General features: G+C 37.8%; 1 protein-coding gene across 4 annotated transcripts in view; it reads right to left on the bottom strand.

The window, feature by feature from the left end:
* SLC12A6 (solute carrier family 12 member 6) overlaps positions 1-25,268 on the bottom strand; it is a 92,297-nt gene that overhangs the window by 14,970 nt on the left and 52,059 nt on the right. For 3 of the 4 annotated variants that reach the window (XM_069595960.1, XM_069595962.1, XM_069595963.1), the window contains 12 exons: positions 24,283-24,327; positions 10,462-10,556; positions 8,854-8,985; positions 8,017-8,163; positions 6,605-6,659; positions 5,972-6,102; positions 5,066-5,307; positions 2,731-2,945; positions 1,805-1,963; positions 1,530-1,628; positions 1,004-1,061; positions 297-471 (listed from right to left, as the gene is read on the bottom strand). In XM_069595960.1, the coding sequence (XP_069452061.1) occupies positions 297-471; positions 1,004-1,061; positions 1,530-1,628; positions 1,805-1,963; positions 2,731-2,945; positions 5,066-5,307; positions 5,972-6,102; positions 6,605-6,659; positions 8,017-8,163; positions 8,854-8,985; positions 10,462-10,556; positions 24,283-24,327 (1,553 nt within the window). The remainder of the gene's footprint in view (positions 1-296; positions 472-1,003; positions 1,062-1,529; positions 1,629-1,804; positions 1,964-2,730; positions 2,946-5,065; positions 5,308-5,971; positions 6,103-6,604; positions 6,660-8,016; positions 8,164-8,853; positions 8,986-10,461; positions 10,557-24,282; positions 24,328-25,268) is intronic. The other variant, XM_069595961.1, reaches the window with a different exon arrangement.

Genomic DNA, 25,268 nt, shown 5'->3' with positions numbered 1-25,268 from the left:
CATAGAAGTGAAGTATCAGACAGATGAGTGTGGGAAAGGTTTGAGTCAATGCTCCCTTATTCCTCTATGCTATAGTTTCAGAATCTTTAAGATAACAGCATTACAACTGTGGCAGCTTTTAAATACCTTTATTCCACTCACATATAAACTCATACTAGAGATTTAGAGGGCTATACAGAGTCTTGTGCTAAAACCCATCTTCATATTACACAGCCCAATGATTTCTAACCCTATGAAGATCAGTTTCTCCTAAAACCTGAGAAAAAAGGAAGAGGGCATAGAATCGGGTCACTCACCCTCAGAAACGGTATGATGTTATCCTTGGCTATAGCCTGTAGCAGCCTCGGTGCTCCTGTGAGACTCTGAAGCCCAGCCCCACATGTGGAGAAGAAGGAGCCAATAACAATCACCCATGGGGACGGCCAAGATAAGGTTCCTACCACCAGATTACCTTTCACAGCATCTCCAAACCTGGGAGAGAAATCAGAGTGGGGACGTTTAACCTGGAAATAACTTTGGATGAAAATGCTAGATAGACATTCACTCAATTTTTTCTATTTATAATTTTTTATGCTCACAGATGAGAAAGGAAAAATACCAGTAGCCTGTATGATAGAAATGAAGAAAGTAAGTTTCAAGCTTTTATTCAGAATGCCAAGCAGACACTCTTATGTCTCATAGAGAAAACAGAAACTTTAAAAATTTTTAAATTTTTATTATTTGCCCTCTTTTACTTTCAGTCTTAGTTTTCCAACAGCTCTTATTGTCTAGGAAAATCCTCAGTATTCAGACAAATCCACTGCTTTATTGAAGAATACTTGTTGCATCATATATAACAACACACTAGCCTCTCTTGTGGGGACCTATATATATGTACTTTCTGTTGTTACTTGTGATACACATCTCAGGTGGGTTTTGAGTTTATAACTATCCTGGTGCTGTATGGGATGATCCGACATAATGGAAGATAGATAGGTGGCTGTAAAAGAAATCAATTACTCACTTGTCTCTGAGGACAACACCTTCAATACATGCACCAAAAAGGACAACATTGCTTAAATCTAAGACACTGAGAGTCAAGGAAACTGCCATTCACCCTCTAAGATGAACATAAACACTCAGGATATTTCTATCAGTAAAATGAGTGGCTAAATTCACTAATCTCATAAATTCTTTCTTGAGTTTTAGAGATGAGGTAGGTAGATTATCTGGGTTTCCCTTGTGGCTTAGCTGGTAAAGAATCCGCCTGCAAAGTGGGAGATCTGGATTCGATCCCCGGGTTGGGAAGATCCCCTGGAGAAGGGAAAGGCTACCCACTCCAGTATTCTGGCCTGGACAGTTCCATGGACTAAGTCCATGAGGTCACAAAGAGTCAGACACGACGGAGCAACTTTCACAGGTAGATTATCTGGTGTGAAGTGAGGGGGTGGAAAGCAGATATCTTTATTACCAGGATAAAAATACTGAGCACCCTTGTTCTATGGCTGTTCCTATAACTAAAACTCAAACTGGATCCATCAAAAGGATACAGACAAAGGAGGTGGTCAGGATGGCGAGGATGGTGCCAATGGGAATGGACTTCTGAGCATCTTTCAGATCCCCAGATCTGTTTGATCCTGCCATGATGCCTTTAAAAAAGGAAAAAAGAACAAGTTAAGTTCTTTAGTTCCTGGACACTGATATTTGAACTGCTATCAAAGACTAGAGGAAAATCTAGGAATCCCGAGAACATAGCTTTGTCTCCTAAGAAAAATCCCTTCGCGTTTCTACCACCTGTAAAACAGGCAGCAGCCCACGTGCTTACCTGTGACAGAGGGAAAGAAGATGCCCACCAGAAGAGTGAAAGAGGTGGTGATGTCCACAAGGACATACTCATGGTTTAAGCTGCCTAAGACATCAGAAGATTTGGCTGAGGGCTTCTCAATGATCTCTCCCTTTGGTAGATAATTACTCCAAAGATTCTCTGCAGTGGGAACAAAGGGTGTATAAGCAGTAGCAGTATGGAAAGGACACAACTGGATAATTTTCTAGCCAACAGTATTCTAAATCAGATCTGTCATTTATATGGTTTTTAAGGGTGTATTTGCTTCTATAGAGCACAGATATATGCACATACACATCATATAGTAAAGTACACAAAAATAAAAACCTGATGCCCTTTCCCATCTGGTTCAAATGTAGTTTGACAAATACTTTGGTATGTACAAACACAGTTACGTTTACCAATGCAAATTAGCAAAAGTTAACCAGACTAAGCTGAACGCCCTTACAAAGTTTATTAAAAAAAAAAAAAAAGGTATCAATGCTAACACCTTAGTGTTAACTTGCTTACATGCAAAGAAATTTGTGGACCAGACAGTTAAGACAGAAATCACTTAAGGAAAGAATTTCAAACATTTAGATGAGTCAGGAAAACACATGTGGGTTTGATGACATTAAAGTAATTCTAGCTGTCACTGTTGGAAAACCTGACAACTTTACAATGTGTTAACACACAGAATACTTTATTAAGTTTAAAAGTCATTTGTTCAGCTCTGCTTTCAAGAACAGTAAATTTTAGCAGACAATGCTACAAAGATGTCCTGAAAAAGGATACATTCATTAACAGAAAAGCAGAAAGATGCTGAATTGAGTTGTATGCTGAATTTAAGAAGGGAAGTGGCACTGTGGCAGTGAGTGTTGATGGATAAAAGAAGAGTAAGAAACGTGTCCCCAAACCTCCTAACTCACCTGTAATGACACCGCTAGCCAAACCAGGGATGCCCTGGATTGAAGTGACATTATTGTGAACAAAGTACTCATCACACGTGGCATTGAAAAACTGACTTGAGTTGCAGAAGAAGCCCCATAACTTTGACGGTGCTGTCATGTTGTTAACTTCCTTGGTCTTTGAGCAAACATCAATATGTCTTGATGAAAGGGTGCGGTTGCCCAGCATGCAGACCCTAAGTGAAAAAGAAACAGGAAGAAAACTGAAGCCAAGGAAAAACTATTTTAAAAAAGAAAATAGTTTAGAAATAGGTTAGTATATATATGCTTGCAAAGGAAAAAAAATCTCATCTCGAAGAGTTTTTACTGTCTTAGGGTGGGAAAAGAACTAGTACTGACTAGCTCTGTAAATGGTATCTTACATTTTCTGCCAACCTAACCCTTACAGCCATCTCACAAAATATATACTAGTATTTCTACATTGTGGAGGAACTGAAATTTAGGGAGAAAAAGTAGTCTGCCTGAGCTCACACAGGTGGTGGGTAGTAGTAACAGAATTCAAATACAGGAACTGTCTGAAGATGCTGTGCTGAATCATCTTATAGAATTTCTAGGTTATTAACCAATTGTTGGGTCTAAAATCGGAGAAGGCAATGGCAACCCACTCCAGTACTCCTGCCTGGAGAATCCCAGGGACGGGGGAGCCTGGTGGGCTGCCATCTAAGGGGTAGCACAGAGTCAGACACGACTAAAGTGACTTAGCAGCAGCAGCAGCAGCAAGGTCTAAAATAAATCTTAAGAGTCCTTTTGTTCTTCTTACACACACACATACACACAAATCCATCTCTTTCATTCTGGCCTAAGAAAAAGCCTTATGCTCATAACAACCCCTTTGAAAATATATAGAAAAAGGTCAAATCTTCTGGATACTGTTTCAGGGAAGACAGCTTGGCTATAATTAGGCCATCCCTCTACAGCCTAATAGAAAACTGTTTTTGAACTTAAGCCTAGACCTAGTTGGAGTGAGGATATTTAAGGATAATACAAATATTGACTGTTCATTTTATTTTTTTTCTTTAAACCAAAGATATAAATACAAATAAAGGAATAATAAACCCACAGTTAAAATAACTCTCAGGAGGAAAAAAAGCAACTTTTGAAATCTGCAAAATGATATAAATCATGTGCCTGTCACTCAGCTTCAACAACTCCCAACATTTCCCAGTCTTGTTTTATGCATTCCTCTAGGTTTTTAGACTTGTTTTGCTGAAATATTTTAAAGAAAATACCACACATGAATTTTGCCCACCAAAAAAGAGGAGACACATCAAAGGAAAACTTGAGGAAAATGGAATTTCCCAAGTTAAGATACAGCCAGAATATAGCCTTTAGTATTTCTATGACTCAAGTGGACCTCCAGTTACTTTATAGCTCCTGGATGAGCAGACTGAAAATTTATCATGGACTCATTACTGACAGCACTTTGCACAGGAGAAGGAATGCTGGACTGGGAGTCAGCAAACCACAAGGTTTGTGTTCTTGCTCTGCCAATCATTAACTCTGGGGCAAGTCATTTAATTTCTCTGGACCTGTTTTTTCATCTTGAAAAATCTGTGTTTCAGTAATCAGATTAAATCAACATAAGACTGATGAGTGTGATCCCTGGATTATTTGGATGATTTTTCAAAGACAGGCACTATAACAAGGTTATAAGCAATACTCAGTGCTGGCTAGTTCCTATGCCACTAGTCAAACGGAAAACAGGTGAGCCTTTGAGTCACATATCTGTACAAACCCATTTCTACTTCAAAAAGTATACATTAAGGCACCTGTACTACTTATGTATGTCATATAATTTATATAGAAACAGATATATATGCAAATAATGTGACATTTATTTCCCTTTATTTTGTGACTAGAGAGTTCATTATTGTACTAAAAACAAAATAAAAAATTCAATTGTAAATACTTAGGTAGGAATGAAGGTTTTCTTGACTTTCTTGATTTTTCATTAATAAAAGGAATCTAACATTTAAATATTCTATCAAGGTTGCTGACAGTAACTATGTTGTTTGAAAGCCCTTCATGAATAGTTCAAATATACATAATCATTATCAGGAGGTTTTGAAAAACCTATTATCTATATCCAAATGATGGCCACAGTTGGCAATTCTATGCTTGGGACATAAGGAAGATGACACCCAGAGTTTCCTCGGAGGCTTCCTGCACAGATCTAACTGGGCTTATCCAAGAGGGAAATTGCGGTGAAACTGTGAAATTCTGCCTTGAAATGATCACATCAACAGATACTGTTAATGGCTACCTAATAGTGATGCCTAGTCAGAGAGACACGTACGGGAAGTGTGGAGGGGCGAACGAAGACTTGATGGCTCCAGCATAGATGGCCAAGATGGACACAATGACACAGGCCAGAAAGAGTGAGGCAAACTTGTTCACATAGCGTACGCCGATGAATACCACCAACACCATGAGGACCAAGAAGGCTGTCCCATAGACACGCATGTTATTTAGCATGGCTGCTGACTCCTTGAGTGCATCGTCACTATGAAAGATGGCAGCTCGAGGGACGATATATACCTGTTAAGCCAAAAAAGGAGAGAATGATGTCATTCAAAGTAACCAAAGGGTTGTCGTTGTTGTTTGCATTTGCTGTCACAAATGAAAGCAAAACCGAGACGCAAAGTGACTGGAGACACAGCCTAATTCCTGTTTCGATCTAAAATGCCTACAAAAATAGGGTATCATTGATTAGCCTACATGCCATTGTGAATACTTACACTTCCAAATGGAAAAACAAGGGATATATTAGTAGCTTACCCAAAGTGTTATACAAAGTAACTGTAAAGATTATCTTGAGTCCTACTTCTACTCTTACTTTAAATAGTAAAAAATATATCCTAGTAAATAAATAAATAAACAAACATTTTATGTCATTGGGATAAAAACATCAAAAGAGATAAACTCTATTTTACTTTTTCCCCATTAGCATGTCTTGCCTCGGAGACTACCTTTTTGGGTGAGGTGGCAGGGTGCTGGTGATGGAGTGGAGAGGGGAGGGCAGCCAAGGGATACCCTCAACCTCTCTGACTCATATTCCCAGTAGGCAGTCAATAACAGGTCAGCAATCAGTCACTTGATTGATTCCTATAAATGATTTCTCAAAGCTTTGCTATCAAATAGCAAAATAAGTCCAAGTCTGTATCTTTTCCATACTACAGACCACAATTAAGCCGTTACTCACCAGAAAAATTTCAATGGCACCAAGGATATACATAGCTGCTGCAAATGTGGTACCAAGATAAAAGCAGAGGCCAACAGCTCCACCAAACTCTGGGCCCAGTGCTCGGGAAATCATAAAGTATGAGCCTCCAGCTAAAAGGTAAAACAGAAGGTGAACAAGATAAAGAAAGTATGCTAGTAACAGGAATGTAAACAAGTTGTAAAAAAGGATAAATGCTTCAGGCTTTTAAAAACCCTGAATGTGATAAAAAGTAGATTTCCCAGTAGGAAGTAAAAGATGAAACCTTCATACTACACATCTAATATCCCACATAAAGCAGCACAATTTTGTCAGTATTATTAAGAAAAAAATCATGATATTTACCACAGGCATCTGAATAAAATATAAATTTACCACAGACAGCTGAATAAAATATAAATTCTAACTAAAAGAAGCTAAAAATGCAGTAGAAATGAGATATTCTAGCTTAAAAAATAGATTTTTTTTAAAAAGATGGTTTCTCAAGTCAAACAGTAGTGCCTGTGGCCAACAGACTAAATAAATAACATTCCTTGGAAGTCTGCACCTCTACCTTTATAGCATAAACATACAGTAATCAGTGACCCTCCATGAAATCCAGTCTCAGCTACTGACCTGGCACCACTCCATTAGTGGCAATGGCACTCATGGAGATAGCAGTCAACATCGTCTATAGAGAAAGAGAAAAGAGAAGGCTGTTACTACACAAAGACAACATTTCCATATCACTTCCCCATCTGCACGTCTCAGAGCACTTGTCAAATATTCACCTCTACATACTCATATGGAGGGAGTTCCTCATACTCAATGGTATGGAAATGAGATGATGAGCTTCATCCCTGCACTAGTCACACTACTGGTATCTGGAGTATTCCGTCAAAATGCTCCTTCATGGTAATCAGTGGGTTAGGCGCTATTAAGAACCACTGATCCTACCCTGATCTTCTAGTTAAAAACTTGGAAAAGATTGGAAACTGACTAAACACTGACTACAATAACAAGAATAATATTCAGTAACGAGAACCACTGAAGACTTCTGAGTTCACAAGAACTGTATTTTAAAATCATTACCTGATAGTGGCAGAGTACAGAATGGACTACAGATAGGGAGCAGATGGAGGCAGAATGACTCGTTAGCAGGCTAATACAGTAGTGGAGTGAGAGGTAAGGACTGCAGTGGTGCAAGTAGGAATATAAAGAAGGGGTGGACAAAAGAGATTTCAGAGGGAGACCTCATTGGCCTTGACACCTGATGAGATATGACAAGCAATCAAGGAGTCAACTATGGCCCTCAAGTTTCAAGACTGAAAGAAAAAACTGAGTCATGAATGATATGGACTATGTCCACTTACCCTGCTCTGCATGGTACTCAGTTGAGCAAAATGTGCAGGGAGTGTGTGATGGTGACATTAGTGAGTCAGAAGTCAGCTTAATAATAAAAAATGTTTATAATAATCTATCAATTTACAACAAAACTGACAGATGTAGCTGGGATACACAGATAAGAGGAATTTAAATTAAAGGAAGACCAGAATGTTCTCAGTATAATGGAAAGAAGGCTTGGAAATAACACCCCAATTTCTGGAGAAGGGGTAAGGGATGACACTTCAAAATAAATACTTCTTACCCCCAAACAATAATCAGCTGTTTACTGGTCCTGCAGTGGAGTAATACATCTCATTTTCTAACACATTTTCTGCCACAACACTAGGATTATCAAATTCAAATGGTTTGTCTTCTGAAGTGTTGTCTTCAGAAGTGTCTTCTAAAGTCAGGGGATATATCTTCTACTTCCAAAGGAAGCCTTTCTTTGTAATTTTCAGTACAATATATTACAGATATAAGCAGTGAGTAACTGACTAAACTGAAAATCCTTTAGATTTTAATACCAAAATAATCTCTCCTGTTGAGATCATGAGTATTTTCCCAGTATGTATTCTTTCTTTTATTCCCTAAGAGGTTAAAGCATGATACTCTTGAGCTCTTGCATGTTCCAGGTGATGTCCAGAGGTCAACTTGGGACTTACACAGCAGCAGCAGATAAGGACAATTGCAAAGGCCTGCAGAACTCCAGCTGTGCCCACCACCCATGTAAGGCGCAGAAACAGGATCACTCCAAAAATATTTTGTAGACATGGGAGGTAGACACCCATGAAGGTACCCATTTGGGGAGTCTGGAAAGAAAGATGTTGACAAAAGAAAAAATCATGTAGTCATCTAGAAGAGCTGATTCATCCCTTTACTTTTATATAAAAACTTGTGCCCTAACTATAATTTTAATTGCAAAACAGAGGTGAAAATTTTAAGCAGTATCTTTAAATAGGCACATACAAAATCTCCATCTAACAAATGTCTATCACTATACTTATTATTCCTAGAGATACATATTTTTAACTTTACAGAGATCTCCACATGTTTTTACATAGGAATCCTATCACAAACTTTTAGGTGCATCTCCAACAATTTAAAAGTTTCTGTTCGTCAAGGGCATTATTTTTTTCTTAAAAAAAAAAAAAAAAGGATAATGACTTGATGAAATTTCTTCAGAACATGGTATAAATCATTCATAGTAGTTGGTAAATGGAGTTGATAAAAAGATCTGAGTGTTGCTTTACTCCTGAACAACCAGAAAGCTAACCTGTAATTTTGTTCCACATTTTCATGGGTGTGGACACTTTTCTTTCGAAGTGCTAGTCCCTTTCCCTGGAATGCTCATCTCCCAGCTACACATTACAGAACTCACCCCTCACGTGGCTGGCATATAAGTGTTCAACAGCTCTTGAGCAAAGAGTAATGCCCAGGACATTTTTTCCTCTCTTCTATATGGGGCTCTTTTAACTTGCCTTACTATTCTAAGGCCTCACCTTGGTGGGCTTCTTTTTCCCTTCAGTGATGTTCTCTGCCTCTTCATGTTCCTTTGCTCCTTGTGTCAGATTAGTATAATTGGCCAAGCGGCTAAGGAGAGAAGACACCTTTGGTCTGGTGTCCATTTCTTCCTATAAAACCAGAAAATAAGGAAGAAATACACGATGAAGAACACTGGAAATAAACATCAAAACGATCCATCTACCAGAAACTGCAAGGTAATCACAGGCAAATATTTTTTAAAAATTTATCAGAGATTTTATTCTCCCCTCATGTTTTCAGATATAATCAGAGCTACATGAATTCTTAGGAAATTCTTAAATGAAAAGCTTTATGATTGTAATAGCTGACAGAAAACAAAAAACCACCCTGGCTCCTTATAGAGAGCTGTAACCTCATAAAAGGCTTCCCAGATGGCGCTAGTGGTAAAGAATCCGCCTGCCAACGCAGGAGACGCACGAGATGCTCATTCAATCTCTGGGTCGGGAAGACCCCCTGAAGGAGGAAACGGCAACCCACTCCAGTATCCTTGCTTTGAAAATCCCATGGACAGAGGAGCCTGGCAGGCTACGGTCCATGAGGCCGCAAAGAGTCAGACACGACTGCACACACATGAGATTGCAAAACTCATAAAGAACATCAATGACATAATTTTTAACCACAGTACTGCTAACAGTCTACTAACAGTATTACTAATAGTCAGCTCATATTGATAGTTATTATTTACAGCACCAAGCGTGGACACGTCAATGAAAAACTTTTGTGACTGAACCAAATATTCACCTCAGACCTTTTCTTGAAGGAAACTAAGAGAAAATACTATTTAAAAAAAAAACAGGAACACTGAGAAAAGTGGCATTTGAATCACTGTCCAAAGTAAGACAAAGCAGTGCTGGACTAAACCAGGCTCCTTTCAACAATCAGGCCACAGGTTCCATCAAAGTCCATGCTGTCTTAGTCAGGTGAGACATTCAGGTCCTTTTGATCCAACAGCCTGCTTCCTACCCTGCTTTTTGGTTAGTGCTGTGCTAAGTCGCTTTAGTGGTGTACAACTCTTTGTGACCCCATGGACTGTAGTCCTCCAGTCTCCTCTGTCCGTGGGATTCTTCAGGCAAGAATACTGGAGTGGGTTGCCATGCCCTCCTCAAGGGGATCTTCCCAACCCGGGGACAGAACTTACGTCTCCGGCAGCTCCTGCACTGCAGGCAGATTCTTTACTGCTGAGCTGCTAGAGAAACTCTTTTGGTTACTAGTTCTAAGGTAAGTAACATTCATCCCAAACACAGAATTGAAAATTTTTATAGATTATTACAACATAAACATTTACATCCTAGTTAAATTAGACAGCAAGATTCTCCCTGTGTCTGTGATGTCAACATTCCTCTTTATTTCACAGAAATTTGATTCAATGGTTATTAACTAGCAATAATTAGATTATACAGATTAAATCAACTACAATGACAAACTATAATAATGAGTATTATATTTTAACAGTTAGTTATCAAGTTATCCAACCTGTACTATTTTAAAACTAGATGGGGTGGAAGACAACAATCTTAAAATTTCTGTTCCTGAAGTCTCTGCCCTAGTTTTCTCCCAAATATTACCTCAAAGAGTGCCAAATTCTTATCAAAATATTCATCTCCTTCTTCATAATTGGAATTGTTAAGATAAGCATTTCGTGCTTTCTTATGTCCATCATCTGGAAAAAAAAGTATACCACATTAGTTTCTCATTGGTACTGAAGAGGCATCAGCACCAATGAACTGCATGTTGCCTCTGTAATAATGAAACTCACTTTCATATTCAGATTTTCATCTCAAGCATGGTAGCATTGCCTGGAGAATGTGACTTCCTCTTGAAAAGGAGCAAAAGCAAATCTCTAAGAAGTAAACACGCGTCACTCCTTTTCTTAACAATATGAAGACTGGAAACACTATTCTTTTAAGATTCTAGCCTAGAGAGACCCTACTCTTAATGTCCTCCAAAGCCAGAATGAAAAATAAAAAGTCATTGAGTACCTGCTCAGTGTACAACACTGTGCTGGACAAGGCTACTTTACACACTGTTCCTGTTGATAATGGCAATAAAAACCCTTGGCCTTCAGGGCTATCTGACCTTTTCTAAATGACACCATTTTTGTACAAACGTTTGCCACATATCTTTTTATGTGAAAACAGGCATCCCACAAGAATTTGGTGAATCCACTCTGAGGAAAAATGAGAGAGCGATTGGGTTCCCTAAAACAGTAGAGATTCTGTTGTTTGAGTGCTTTCTTAACTTTGGTTCTTTATAGTGTAAAAGTTACACAGCTGTACAGGTCTGGCAGAAGAGAAAATTTTAATAACTGTGTAAATGTCATTAAGAACTAAGATTTTAGAGACTTCCCTTGCAACCCAGTAGTTAATAAGACTCCATACTTTCACTGCAGGGGGCACAGGGTTCAACTCCTAGTTGGGGAACTAAGATCCCACATATAGCATGGTGAGGTCAAAAAAAAAAATAATAAAGCCCCCCCCCCAAACTCTAAGATTTTAAATATTGAGAAACTAGAGATCAATATAAAAATTAAAGATTTTAATCTAAAGTCCTAAAACCTTATATATGTTTTATGAGCTTGGGAAACAGAAAGCTATCAAAATAACTGAGTCATGTCAAAGGACAGAAGAGTCAATCTGAAGGTGTTCCCATTGGCTAAAAATGGGATAATGTGAACACTAAAAATACATAATGCAATGAATTCAAATGCAACTACTTGAAATATCCAAATGGTACATTAAAAAAAAAAAACTAGTCCCCTTCGCAGAGTTGCTATGAAAAAATATCAAAGTCTGAAAAATAACAAATGTAAAAAATTAAGCGATTAGCCCTAATCCCACCTTTCCTGTATCAATTATAGTTCAAGGTAACCAAAGAGAGAAAATTTCTTCATCATAGAAACATTCTAGCTAATAAACACAGATGGAATGATATAATTACAAAAACAACACCAATTTCCAACCCCTAATGAAATAATGGTTATAAGCAGTCATCATCAATGGTTGCCAAAAGCATTAGGTGAAAGCCTGAGACATAACCCACTAATCAAACTTAGCATCACTAAAAGTGGGACAACACAATCCTCTAATGTAATGCAATAAAAGATACACTGTACAATTCTTGATGTATTCTTAACCAAAGAATGAATGGAAGCTGAATATAAGCAAACCTCTAAATCTAACTATCAGTTCACAGAAAACAAAGGAAGAGCATGCTAAACATCACCACAAAGAGGCAGTCATCAAACTCAGAATTTGGGGCTTCCCTAGTGAATCAAGTGGTAAAGAATCCACCTGCCAATGCAGGAGACACAGGTTTGATCCCTGCTCCAGGAGGGTCCCACGTGCCACAGAACATGTAGACCACTGAACCCATGTGCTACAGCTACTGAAGTCCGTGTGCCCTCGAGTGCATGTTCGATAGCAAGAGAAGCCACCACAATGAGAAGCCCGTGTGCCACAGTGAAGAGTAGCCCCACGACTGGAGCAAAAGCCCGCAGAGCAGGAAGACCCACACAGCCAAAAGTAAATAAAATTATTTTTTAAAAAATTCAGAATGTGGACAACTCCATATGACAAATAATCTGCTTTTTTGTTAACAAATAAATGGCATAAACTAAAACAGGTGAACTCATAAATTAAGAGACTTAAGATGACATACCAGATCAGTCACAAGGTACAAAACTTGTTAGAATCCTGACTCAAACCAAATGTCAGGAAACAATCAGAGGAATATGAATATGGATTGGTTATTTTCTTTAGAAAGGGCAAAAAGATTCTGGGGAAAAAATTTGGTGGGGGCTGAAAAATTTGCAACATTGTTGAAGCTGGGCGATGGGTTCATGTTGTTTCATTATGCTATTCTACTTAACTCTTCTGTACCTCTGGAAATTCCCATAATAAAAAGTCATAAAAGAAATGCAATTATTATCCTCCCTCTAATGCTTCCAGAAAATTTTGGAGAATGACACAGCTAAAAATTATCACCACTTTTGAGTAATTCATTTATTCAATTAATTCAGTAAGTAAATACTGAGTTCTTACATGTTGGGCATTACAACAGTAGACAAGGCATTAAAGACTACTTTCACTGTGCATATACTAAAGCCGCAAAAGACAGAAAACCGCTTCTAAAAAAGTGTAAGTTCAATGAAGAAAATGAAACATGTGCTGGGATAGATTATGACAGGATGGGAAGGCAGACAAGTTTTGATAAGATCATTACAGTGATGATAAGCAGGTCCTCCAGAATTATATACTAATTTATAGTATTTGCCAAATATTCACATAGGCTAATTTTAAAATACTAATGTGACTTCACTGAACTTGGTTTCAGGAAGAGAAGATACACTTGGCTTTCATGAGCTGGTATGTGCTAACTGGCTGTAGCATACTCTTGGCACAGAATGGACGGGAAAAACCTACATTTCAGGTAGAGGGGATAGCAGTTCTAAAAGACCCTAAAGCAAAAATAAATAAGTAAAAGATCCTAAAGCAGATATAATCTTAATGGACTCATAAACAGAATATATAACATGGCCAAAATAGAGTTAGGATAGAGTGGCTACAAAGACAGGAAGAAGTTAGATCATTTCTTTAGCAAATGGATAGCTCTTCTAAGTCCACTTATTGAGAAGTCCCCTCCTTTTTGCCACTGACCTATTCTAGTTAAAAACAGTACGACAGGGGTTGGGGCTGGGAAAGAGTGATGTGAGAGTGTGTTAACGTTATTTTCTTCATTTGGGGGACAGGAGTAGACAGAATATTTTTAAGCAAGGGATTGAAATTTACAAGTTAAAATATAAAGACTGACACACTGGATTAAACAACAAAATCCAGGCATATATGTCTCCTGTTTACAAGAGTCATAATAAGGACAAACAAAGGATAAAAGTAAAGGAACGAGATATATCAGGAAAAACCTAACCAAAATAAAGCTGGTACAGTTTTATTGTTAGCAGATACATATTTCTTTAAGAGAAAAATTTTATTAGGAATGAGAGGGTAACCACACAAGGCCTAATTCACCAAGGAAGTATATAAATTTTAAACATACATTTATTGTTTATAGTTATTTCTTTCTGTGTAACAAATGACTCTCAAATTTAGAGGCTTAAACAACACATGCTCACCGTCTCAGTTAGTGGGTGCTAGGAATATGGACATGGCTTAGCTGGGCACTCTACTCCACAGTCTCCTGTCAGAACCGTGGTCTCACTGGAAGGCCTGGGGAAGACTCTCTTCCAACCTCACTTACACAGTTGGCAGGATTCAGTTTTGTTTTGTTTTTCAGGCTGTTGGCCAAGGGGCTTTCTCAACTTCCTTGCCATGTGTGACTTTTCACAGGGCGGCTTACAGCATGGCAACTGGGTTCCTGCAAAGCACGCCATCAAAGAGCCAGAGATGGGGTGCAAGACAGATGTCACATCTCACTTTGCAAGTGACTTCTGTCATATTCTAATAATTAGAAGTTTTGGAGTCATAAAGTCCAGCCCTCTCTCAAAGGAGAGATGATTACACAAGGGCATGAATACCAGCAAGAAAGGGTCAACAGAGTCGATCTAAAAGGTTGCCTAGGAGTTCCCTACTGGTCAGGATTTGGTGCTTTCACCAGTGGGACTGGGTTCAATCCCTGGTCAGGGAACTGAGATCCTGCAAGCCAAAGTGCAGCTAAAGAAAAAAGAAGCCATATCCACCCACCCATCCATCCATGCCTCAAAATATTTGAGGCAAAAATGAACAGAACTATATCAAGAAATTAATAAATCTACCATCACACAGGGAGATTTTTAACATACTTTTCCTCAATAATTGATAGGTGAAGCAGACAGAATAGCAAAGGCAAAGAAATCCAAGTAACACAATGAATAACCCTGACCTTAATGGAGGTAGAGTTCTGCATGCAAAATAAGAGATTATACATTTTAATCAAACATATATGGAAATTTTATATATGGAAGCTTATCATGTACTAGATCTTAAAGACTGTATAAACATCAAACTTATATCAAATATAAGCCATGATCTTGGTGTATAACAAGGAGTTAGAATTTAATTATAAACAGACAAATTTAAAAACCATGCAAATTTAAGAATTAAAAACTACACATTTTCCAACAATTCAAGGATCAAAGATTAATCTACTTAAAAACTGAGTAACAACAAAAACACCACCTATTGAAACTTGTTTGATGCAGCAAAAGCATCACTTCAAAGTAAAGTTATTGCTTTAAAGTTTTATATAAGGAAAGTAAAAAGAATAAAAATTATATGAGCTAAATACCTATTTTAAGAAGCCAGAAAGGAAAGAGAATAAATCCTAAGACAACAGAAGGAAAAAGATAATGATAACTATACCAGTTGTCTTTTGGTTAAATGTCCTTTTCTGGTTTTCAACTTTTCATTTTTCCTGGGTTCTTATGCTGTAGGTAGATATTCTGTAAAGAGCATGTAGCTGTGTTTTTAAAAATCTGACAATCTGTCTTTTTAATTGTCAAGTTAGGTCCATCAACTTTAGCAGCTGATATATTCGGACTGAATTGTACCATCTTTTTATTTCTCTCTTGTTTTCTTTTTCTATGATTCATTCTCATCTTCTCTCTGGATTTTTTTGGTTTATTTTCCCTTATTCCATTTTTTCTGTCTCCTAGCCTGGAGTTTTCACACTCTATTTCTATTCCTTTCAGTTCCAACTCTCACCTCCTGACTTACATATTACTGTCCAACATTCCTAGGAGTTTTTTTCACTACACAAATAAGACACTAAAATTATTTCATATTGACAACACTGACTTGGGTGAAGGTCTACATTTACTTTCATTTGTTCAATATTCTTTGTTGCGTTTCAGAATACTAGTCTTCGGGGATCACTTTCCTTTTACTTGCGGTATATTCTTTAGAATTCCTTTAGAGAAGGGTTTCTCAAACTCGGCACTGTGAAATTTCAGACAGTATAATTATTTGTTGTAGGATATTGTCCAGCACATTTTAGAATGTTTAAGAGCATCCTTGGCCTCTAGTCACTAGATGCCAGTAGCACCTCCAATCAAAAATATCTCCAAACATTTCCAAATATCCTTTGGGGACAGAATTGTCCCTAGTTGAAAACAAATAGTTTAGAGCAAGTGTTGTGGTAAAAAATGTTCTTGGCTTTTACTTATCTACAATTATATTTTTCCCTTAACCCCAAGTGTCTTGCTAAGCACAATTCTAGGATAATAAATTTTTCCCAAACACTTTAAGACATTATTTGTTATCTGAGAAGTTTATCATCCTGTTGTTCTTCTGATGATCTGTTTCTTCTCTCTGCTCCTTTCAAGATCTTTTCTTAGATGTCCTGCAGCTTTATTAAGGTATGTCCACATGTGGTTTTCTTTTTGTTCACAACTGTCTTCTGCCTGTTTCTAATCTGTTTAACCCCTTCATTTTTAAAAATATCAACAACTGTTTGCTTACCTTCTCTTTAAACAGTCTCATGTTCCTAGCTGCATCTTCTAGTAAATAATTTAGACATTTAACAGTGTTATATTCCAGACTCAACACCATTTCATTTCTTTTGAAAGTTACAACAGGAGGAAAGGAGTTTCAGCCTTAGCCTACTACTTCCCTATTATTCAGCAGCCCTATAATATTGTTGCTATAAAAATCTGACTTCAGAACTCCCCTGCCCTGCTGCTCGCTGGTCTAAGCCATCTCCTAACAGCTCTGGCTTCCTGGGCTGCAGCCCTGGCACCTCTGTTTGAGGCCTCTTTAGTTTCAAGTTTCAGGTGCAACTACCCTATCTTTCAGACACTCTGGTTCTGGAAGTTTCTGACTCAACTTCTATTTGCTTGGTTAATTTTGTTTTGCATGGTTGGAGGGAAGAATGTCTCCAGAGACTTTCCCTGCATTTATGAGACCAATGATACCTTCCAAATTGTCTTACCCAGGGTCTACTTGTGGTGGTGGGAGGGTCCAGTAGAGCTCCTGGTCAATTATGAAATGTCAGGGCTTTCTGGGCAAGGAGCAAAGCTCTCATCATACGTGGTTACCTGAAAGGCGTGGTTCAACCAGGTATGAAATGAAAAGTGGTTATACTGAAGGGCGTGGATCAATTCTTGGTCTGAATATCTTGGAAATCATGCTGCTTTCTGATGTACAACCTTCAGAAATCTGGGCCACTACTATGACTCCAGGAAATCCCAAGTGGAATGGAAATTCCAGTTTCTGAATAGCAAATAACCTTTACTCTGCAAGAACTAAAAAAACAAACTCATATCCATCCTAGGACTTCTTTAGAATTATGCAGAATCCTAAGATGCCTTTGAAGGATACCTAGTGAGACTGGCCTCACTAATGCTCTGAAGATCATACCTGAATGGTCTAGTGGTTTTCCCTACTTTCTTCAATTTAAATCTGAATTTGGTAATAAGGAGTTCATGATCTGGTCATTCAGGTATGACCTAAATCAAATCCCTTATGATTATACAGTGGAAGTGAGAAATAGATTTAAGGGCCTAGATCTGATAGAGTGCCTGATGAACTATGGAATGAGGTTCATGACATTGTGCAGGAGACAGGGATCAAGACCATCCCCATGGAAAAGAAATGCAAAAAAGCAAAATGGCTGTCTGGGGAGGCCTTGCAAATAGCTGTGAAAAGAAGAGAGGCGAAAAGCAAAGGAGAAAAGGAAAGATATAAGCATCTGAATGCAGAATTCCAGAGAATAGCAAGAAGAGATAAGAAAGCCTTCTTCAGCGATCAATGCAAAGAAATAGAGGAAAACAACAGAATGAGAAAGACTAGAGATCTCTTCAAGAAAATCAGAGATACCAAGGGAACATTTCATGCAAAGATGAGGTCGATAAAGACAGAAATGGTATGGACCTAACAGAAGCAGAAGATATTAAGAAGAGGTGGCAAGAACACACAGAACTGTACAAAAAAGATCTTCACGACCTGGATAATCATGATGGTGTGATCACTCATCTAGAGCCAGACATCCTGGAATGTGAAGTCAAGTGGGCCTTAGAAAGCATCACTATGAACAAAGCTAGTGGAGGTGATGGAATTCCAGTTGAGCTATTTCAAATCCTGAAAAATGATGCTGTGAAAGTGCTGCACTCAATCTGCCAGCAAATTTGGAAAACTCAGCAGTGATAACAGGACTGGAAAAGGTCGGTTTTCATTCCAATCCCAAAGAAAGGCAATGCCAAAGAATCCTCAAACTACCGTACAACTGCACTCATTTCACATGCTAGTAAAGTAATGCTCAAAATTCTCCAAGCCAGGCTTCAGCAATATGTGAACCGTGAACTTCCTGATGTTCATGGTTTTAGAAAAGGCAGAGGAACCAGAGATTAAATTGCCAACATCCGCTGGATCATGGAAAAAGCAAGAGAATTCCAGAAAAACATCTATTTCTGCTTTATTGACTATGCCAAAGCCTTTGACTGTGTGGATCACAATAAACTGTGGAACATTCTGAAAAACCAGACCACCTGACCTGCCTCTTGAGAAATCTGTATGCAAGTCAGGAAGCAACAGTTAGAACTGGATATGGAACAACAGACTGGTTTCAAATAGGAAAAGGAGTACGTCAAGGCTGTATATTGTCACCCTGCTTATTTAACTTATATGCAGAGTACATCATGAAAAACGCTGGTCTGGAAGAAGCACAAGCTGGAATCAAGACTGCCAGGAGAAATATCAATAACCTCAGATATGCAGATGACACCACCCTTATGGCAGAAAGTGAAGAGGAACTAAAAAGCCTCTTGATGAAAGCGAAAGAGGAGAGTGAAAAAGCTGGCTTAAAGCTCAACATTCAGAAAACAAAGATCATGGCATCTGGTCCCATCACTTAACTGCAAATAGATGGGGAAACAATGGAAACAGTGACAGACTTTATTTTTTGGGGCTCCAAAATCACTGCAGATGGTGACTGCAGCCATGAAATTAAAAGATGCTTACTTCTTGGAAGAAAAGTTATGAGCAACCTAGATAGCATATTCAAAAGCAGACACATTACTTTGCCAACTAAGGTCCATCTAGTCAAGGCTATGGTTTTTCCTGTGGTCATATATGGATGTGAGAGTCGGACTGTGAAGAAGGCTGAGTGCCGAAGAATTGATGCTTTTGAACTGTGGTGTTGGAGAAGACTCTTGAGAGTCCCTTGGACTGCAAGGAGATCCAACCAATCCATTCTGAAGGAGATCAGCCTTGGGATTTCTTTGGAAGGAATGATGCTAAAGCTGAAACTCCAGTACTTTGGCCACCTCATGCAAAGAGTTGACTCATTGGCAAAGACTGATGCTGGGAGGGATTGGGGGCAGGAGGAGAAGGGGACGACAGAGGATGAGATGGCTGGATGGCATCACTGACTCGATGGACGTGAGTCTCAGTGAACTCTGGGAGTTGGTGATGGACAGGGAGGCCTAGCGTGCTGCGATTCATTGGGTCGCAAACAGTCGGACATGACTGAACAACTGAACTGAACTAAACTGAATGCTTTGAAGTAAACAGCCCATCAGATCACTATTATGTTTCTTAATTCTCATTTTACCAACCATAGAAAGCTGATATTATTGAAAAACTTACTGGTGTTTCATTGAACATTCAAATGAAAACTGATAGGAGTGCCACTGGCTCTACTGAAAATATCAGATTTCCATTTGTTATGGCATACTTTTTTGTAAGCAGAAAGAATATGCCAAATTCTTGCTCTTTATAAGCATTTTATTGTTGTGGTGCTATTATTTCTATAATGTTGTTATTTTTGTTCAGTTACCACTTACACTTCAACTTAGATGTAAGATAAACCTCAGATTCCTCCCTTAGACTCCTAAGCTTGTCTAATGGCCTTTGTTGGTCTGAGCAAGGCAGAACAAGAGCAATAAGTATACTTAATATCTTTGGCCCAGGTTTGGGTCTGAACTATGACCAAGTCAACACAAAAGGTCTGAAATGTTATAAATTATGTTTTTGATTTTTAGTTTGATGTATGTGTGCGCGCTCATTTGTGTCCAACTCTTTGTGACCCCATGAACTGTACCCCACCAGGCTTCTCTGCCCATGGAATTTTCCAGGCACGAATACTGGAGTGGGTGGCCATTTCCTACACCAAGAAGAAAGTCTGAATCAACAGCCAAATAAGAGGCACACGTTATGACTAGTTGCTTATCTCTTAAGTCTACTGGCTTTCTCTCTTTTCCTTTGCAGTTCACTTACTGAAGAACCTATGTTATGTGTTCAGTCAAGTTTCTGATGATCTGGATTTTATAAGCATCCATGTGATGTTGTTTAACATGTTGCTCTGTTTTCTTCTATTTCCTATATATTGGTAATTGGGTCTAAACACTTAACCACATTCAGAATTTTTATGGGGGAGGGAGGAAAATACTCTCATAGGGATATTTTGATCATCCATCTGGAGGTACGGGTCATCTAATTGCTTTCTTTTTCAGATACTAGCAAATGTTGATCATGAATGCCTAGACTCATTAACTCATGAGAGGCTACAAAATAGTGATCTTCTGTTATTTTTCCTTTATTTATTAAGGAAAATTAATTAATTATTAGCTGAAATACTTTTATAAACAGACAATCCCTGTAATTTACTATTTGGTTACCCATTGGTATAGTTAAAAGCAAGATAAATACTTCATTTATTTCTTTTAGACCAATTCTCAGAATAATGAATTGATTTACTAGACTACTCCAATGGTGACCAGTTTTTTATGAGCTCATGAATTTAAATACTGAATATGTTTCCAATAAAATCTTTTTCCTGAAATCTATTAAGTTGATTTTGTTTTTCCTTCAATATGTTTAATATATTAAATAAATTGATTTTTAATGATAAACCAACCATGTATCTTTATCAGAAAGTAATTTTTTGTAATTGTTTTTAGTAATTTTTAAAAATACAGGTAACCCCTGAATAATGCTGGGGGTTACTCAAAGTATAACTATAGTTGACTCTGTATCTGAGGTTCCTCCTCTGCATTTGCAGATTTAACCAGCCACAACCTATGCAGTACCGTAGTATTTACTATTGAAAAATATCCATGTTTAAGAGGACCAGTGCAGTTCAAACCCAAATTGTAAGGGTCAAGTGTATATTGCCTGATTCAGACTGCTAATATTCATTTAGGATATTTGTATCTGTGTTCATAAGTAAAATTGGTCTATACTGTTCTCACATTGTCATTGTTAAGTTTTGGTACTAAGGTTATGCTAGTCTCAAACTGAGCAGAGAAGTGTCTACTTGCTTTTCTGTTTCTTGAGAGAAACTGTAGAAGAGAAATTACTTTGCCTTGAATGTTTGATAAAAACTGTAAAAATGCCAGGGCCCACTGTTCATTTGCTTGCTTGCTTTCTAAAATGTTTTAAATGGAAAATAACACACACATAAAAATTCATGAATTGAAAGCATACAGCTTAATCCTTTATCACAACTGCAGTCTCACCCTTCTGTACATCTCCTCAGCCTGACCCTGCGTTTTGCAAGAGATCTGATGAGTCAGTGGAAACAGCAGATACATTAAAATAACTTTACCCTGTTGAAAGGAAAGCATTTAGAAGATTTGAAAGATCCTATTATAAACTCCATTCAGCAGGCAAGGCAACTGAAGCAGTTTTTCACCTACTGGGCCAAATTATCCTGTGAGATTTTTTATAGAATCTGGCAAGATTTTAATTCAAGCTACCAATGCTTTCTCTGAGGAATCATAAGATGATTAGAAGATATAACAATAAATTATCTTTCACTCTTTTGCAACTCCAAAAATAAAAAAATAAACCAGTAAGGGGAATACCCTGAAGGTCCAGTGCTTAGAACTCTGCTCTTTCACTGCTGAAGGTGCAGGTTCAACTCCTCGTTGGGATTTCACAACCCACCGGCACAGCCAATAAATAAATAAATAAAAATAAACCAGGGCAGATTTTGAGGTTGTAGCTAAACATACTTAGAACAGGAGACAGAGGAAGACCGTTATCAATAGCATGAGAAGAAAGGAAAATATAACCTGACCTAATGAACTCAAGAGAGAGAACCCAGGGTAGAAGGATGAACGTAACCTAAACTGGATAAATTCCCAGGTTTATTTAAAAGTGAACGCAACTGTAGGTTGCCAAATGAGATTAATGTCTGGAGCAGCCTCTTTGCAAATCCTAGGGGTTTTAGATAATACTGAGGGAACTCTTTATGATCACATACTATTTCTTTTCACCTATAATTAATTTATCCACTGTCTCTTACTACGAAGTGCCTACTTGGAAACAAAACCCATCTCAGTAGCACTGGAATGGTACCAGCTCCCCTGACTGTTCGTTTCATTAGCCAAGCCCTCCTCTACCTCCCTTACACATGTGTGTTCCTGCTCAGATGATGAACCACTCTTCAAGCGTCTCTACATGTCAGGCAGGTATCAGAGACAGAGCAATTTAACAGTTTAGGGGGAACTGTACTCTTCATCATCTACCAAAATCTTCTATGAGATCTTAATCATTCCTGGTTCAAATGTGAAATTTCTATACTAAGAAGACTGATTTTCAACAGTTTAAATAAAATAATATAAAAGTATAAAAAAGAGAATAGTGACAGCCCTAATATCACAAGGCTACATATTTAAAAGTACTTTTTATACTTTATTTAAAGTATATATTTAAAAGGACTTAATTCACTCATAATTAAAGAGGTACAAATAAAAACTAGAGGTGCCACTTCACCTACTAAAGAAAAAATGTTAATATTGATAACACCTACTTTTGATGATAGGGAGCTTAGTATGTGTCCACACTCTTTATTGGTGGGTTTAAGTTGATGTATCTTCTTGAAAATATATATACCTTTTGACCCACTGTTATCCGACCAGGGATCAAACCCATACTCCCTGCATTAGAAGCAGAGAGTCCTAACCATTGGACTGCCAGGGAAGTATCAATTACACATTTTTATATTAAATACTATGACTATCTTTTTTCCTTTTTCTATCAGCGGAGTTACACTGTATGGACCGTTCTGTGATTTCCTGTTTTTCACTTAATATTTTATCTTGGACATCTTAGTACATAAAGATCTGCCTCAGAGTCTCTCTGTTTGTAGTAGTAAAGTATTTTATTTATGTGCATACTACAATTTTATTTATGAGTATTTAAGTTATTTCCAGGTGTTTACTGCTATGTTGCAATGAACATCTTGTACATATATACTTGCACTCTCGCTGGCAGTATATTTAAGTATACTAAGAGATGAGTATACATCTGTATAGCTACATCTACACAGATCTATACAGTATATCTGTACAGTGTAACTCCACTGAAAGAAAAAGGAAAAGATATAGTCATAGGAAAAGAAGGGGATGACAGAGGACGAGGTGGTTGGATGGCATCACCGACTCAATGGACATGAGTTTGAGCAGGTTCCGGGAGGTGGCGAAGGATAGGGAAGCCTGGCATGCTGCAGTCCCTGGGGTCGCAAAGAGTCGGACATGACTGAACAACAACAACAGAAGTATTTAATGTAACGTTTAACTGAGACTTCCCTGGCAGTCCAGAGGTCAGGACTCCCTGATTCTCATGCAGGTGGCCCAGGTTTGATCCCTGGTCAGGGAACTAAGACTTCATACACCATGAGGCCAAAATAAATAAATGATAAACTAAACAGCAAAAGAAAATATATAATTAAAAACTTCTATAAGAATTCACAATAAAGTATCTAGAGCAAGTTTACCTTGGGGGAGCAGAGGTGAGGTGGGATACTTTACAGGACCTCTCTCTGCATTATATATATATACACACACACATTATATATATATACACACACACACATATATTTACTTTTTATATTATTTTAATTCCTTTCATTCCAGAGTATGTTCTTATATTTGAAAAATTCATCAGTTTTAAGATGTAATTTCTTATCAAATTACAGGTTTACTGCAATTTAAGTAAGTGATACCTAAAAGAAATCAATTCATTTCCATAACTTATTTCACAGATAAGGAATTTGAACATCAATTTCTTTGGCTTGCTGAATGAAGGCTGTGCTGTTCATGAAGTACTTTTGAGAATTAAAATGAAGGTGATCACAAGATATTATAGAATATTGTATGTTCTTTTCAAAATTATCTTAGAAAAAGGAAGCTCTAACTCTTACAGACCTTTTTTAAAACCACAGACCATGTAAAATTACTTTTTAATGTAACTATATTGAGTCTTAACAATCAACTACAGAATAGATTCCTAAAACTTACCAAGTTGGGAATAGAAACAGCAGGAAAAGAAGCTGAGGAGTGAAAAGTGGAAAAGGAGTACAGAAAATAGAATTAGAGAAGGGAATAATATCTCTTAGTATAAGCAGGAAAAGGATGACTTTAGAGAGAGTGAGTCCCCACAGAAATACTGTACCTAACAGCTGGCTGTGTTCCCCTGTGATGGAGTTCTGACTCGGGTCTGAAAAACAAACAATTGAAAAGAAAAGAAAAATGAATGAACAAAACAAATAATTTCTTAAAAATCAGCAACAAAAGTCAACCAAGGAAATGAGCAAAAAAAAAAAAATGCTTAAGAAACATTAATGAAAGGATAATAAAAATATGACTATTATAAAAAATAATCCCACAGCTTCCTCAAAAAGTTAAACAGATTTGCCATGTGACTCATGGTACATACACAAACGAACTGCAAACAGGGACTCAGGTACTTGTAGAACAATGTTTATAGCAGTGCCATCCACAACAGCCAAGGGTGGAAACAATGCAAGTTACCTCCAAACATGAATGGGTAAACAAAATGTGGTACAGAGGGTCCTTGACTTACAATGGCTTGACAAAGATTTTTTGATTTCATGATGGTGCAAAAGCAATATGCATTCAGTAGAAACCATATTTCAAATTTTGATCTTTTCCTAGGCTAGTGATATGCAGTACAATATTCTCTTGTGATGCTGGGCAGGGGAGCATGCAGCAACTCAACAGTCAGACATGTAATCAATAGGATAACCAACCATAACAATTCTGTACCCAGACAATCTGTCCTCTACTTTTAGTACAGTATTCAGTATATTACATGAGATATTCAGCACACTGTTACAAAAGAGGCTTTGTGTTAGATGATTGTGCCCAATCTGTGGGCAGAAGTGTTCTGAGCTTACGACAAATGAATGAATGAACGAAGTTGCTCAGTCGTGTCCGACTCTTTGCGACCCCATGGACTGTAGCCTACCAGGCTCCTCTGTCCATGGGATTTTCCAGGCAATGGTACTGGAGTGGAGTGCCATTTCCTTCGCCAGGAGATCTTCCAAACCCAGGGATCGAACCTGGGTCTCCCACATTGTAGACAGACGCTTTATCATCAGAGCCACCAGGGATAGATTAGGCTAAATTATGTTTGGT

The sequence above is a fragment of the Ovis canadensis genome, chromosome 7 (genome assembly GCF_042477335.2).
Source record: "Ovis canadensis isolate MfBH-ARS-UI-01 breed Bighorn chromosome 7, ARS-UI_OviCan_v2, whole genome shotgun sequence".
NCBI lineage: Eukaryota > Metazoa > Chordata > Mammalia > Artiodactyla > Bovidae > Ovis > Ovis canadensis.
This window is presented reverse-complemented; position numbering and strand designations above follow the sequence as displayed.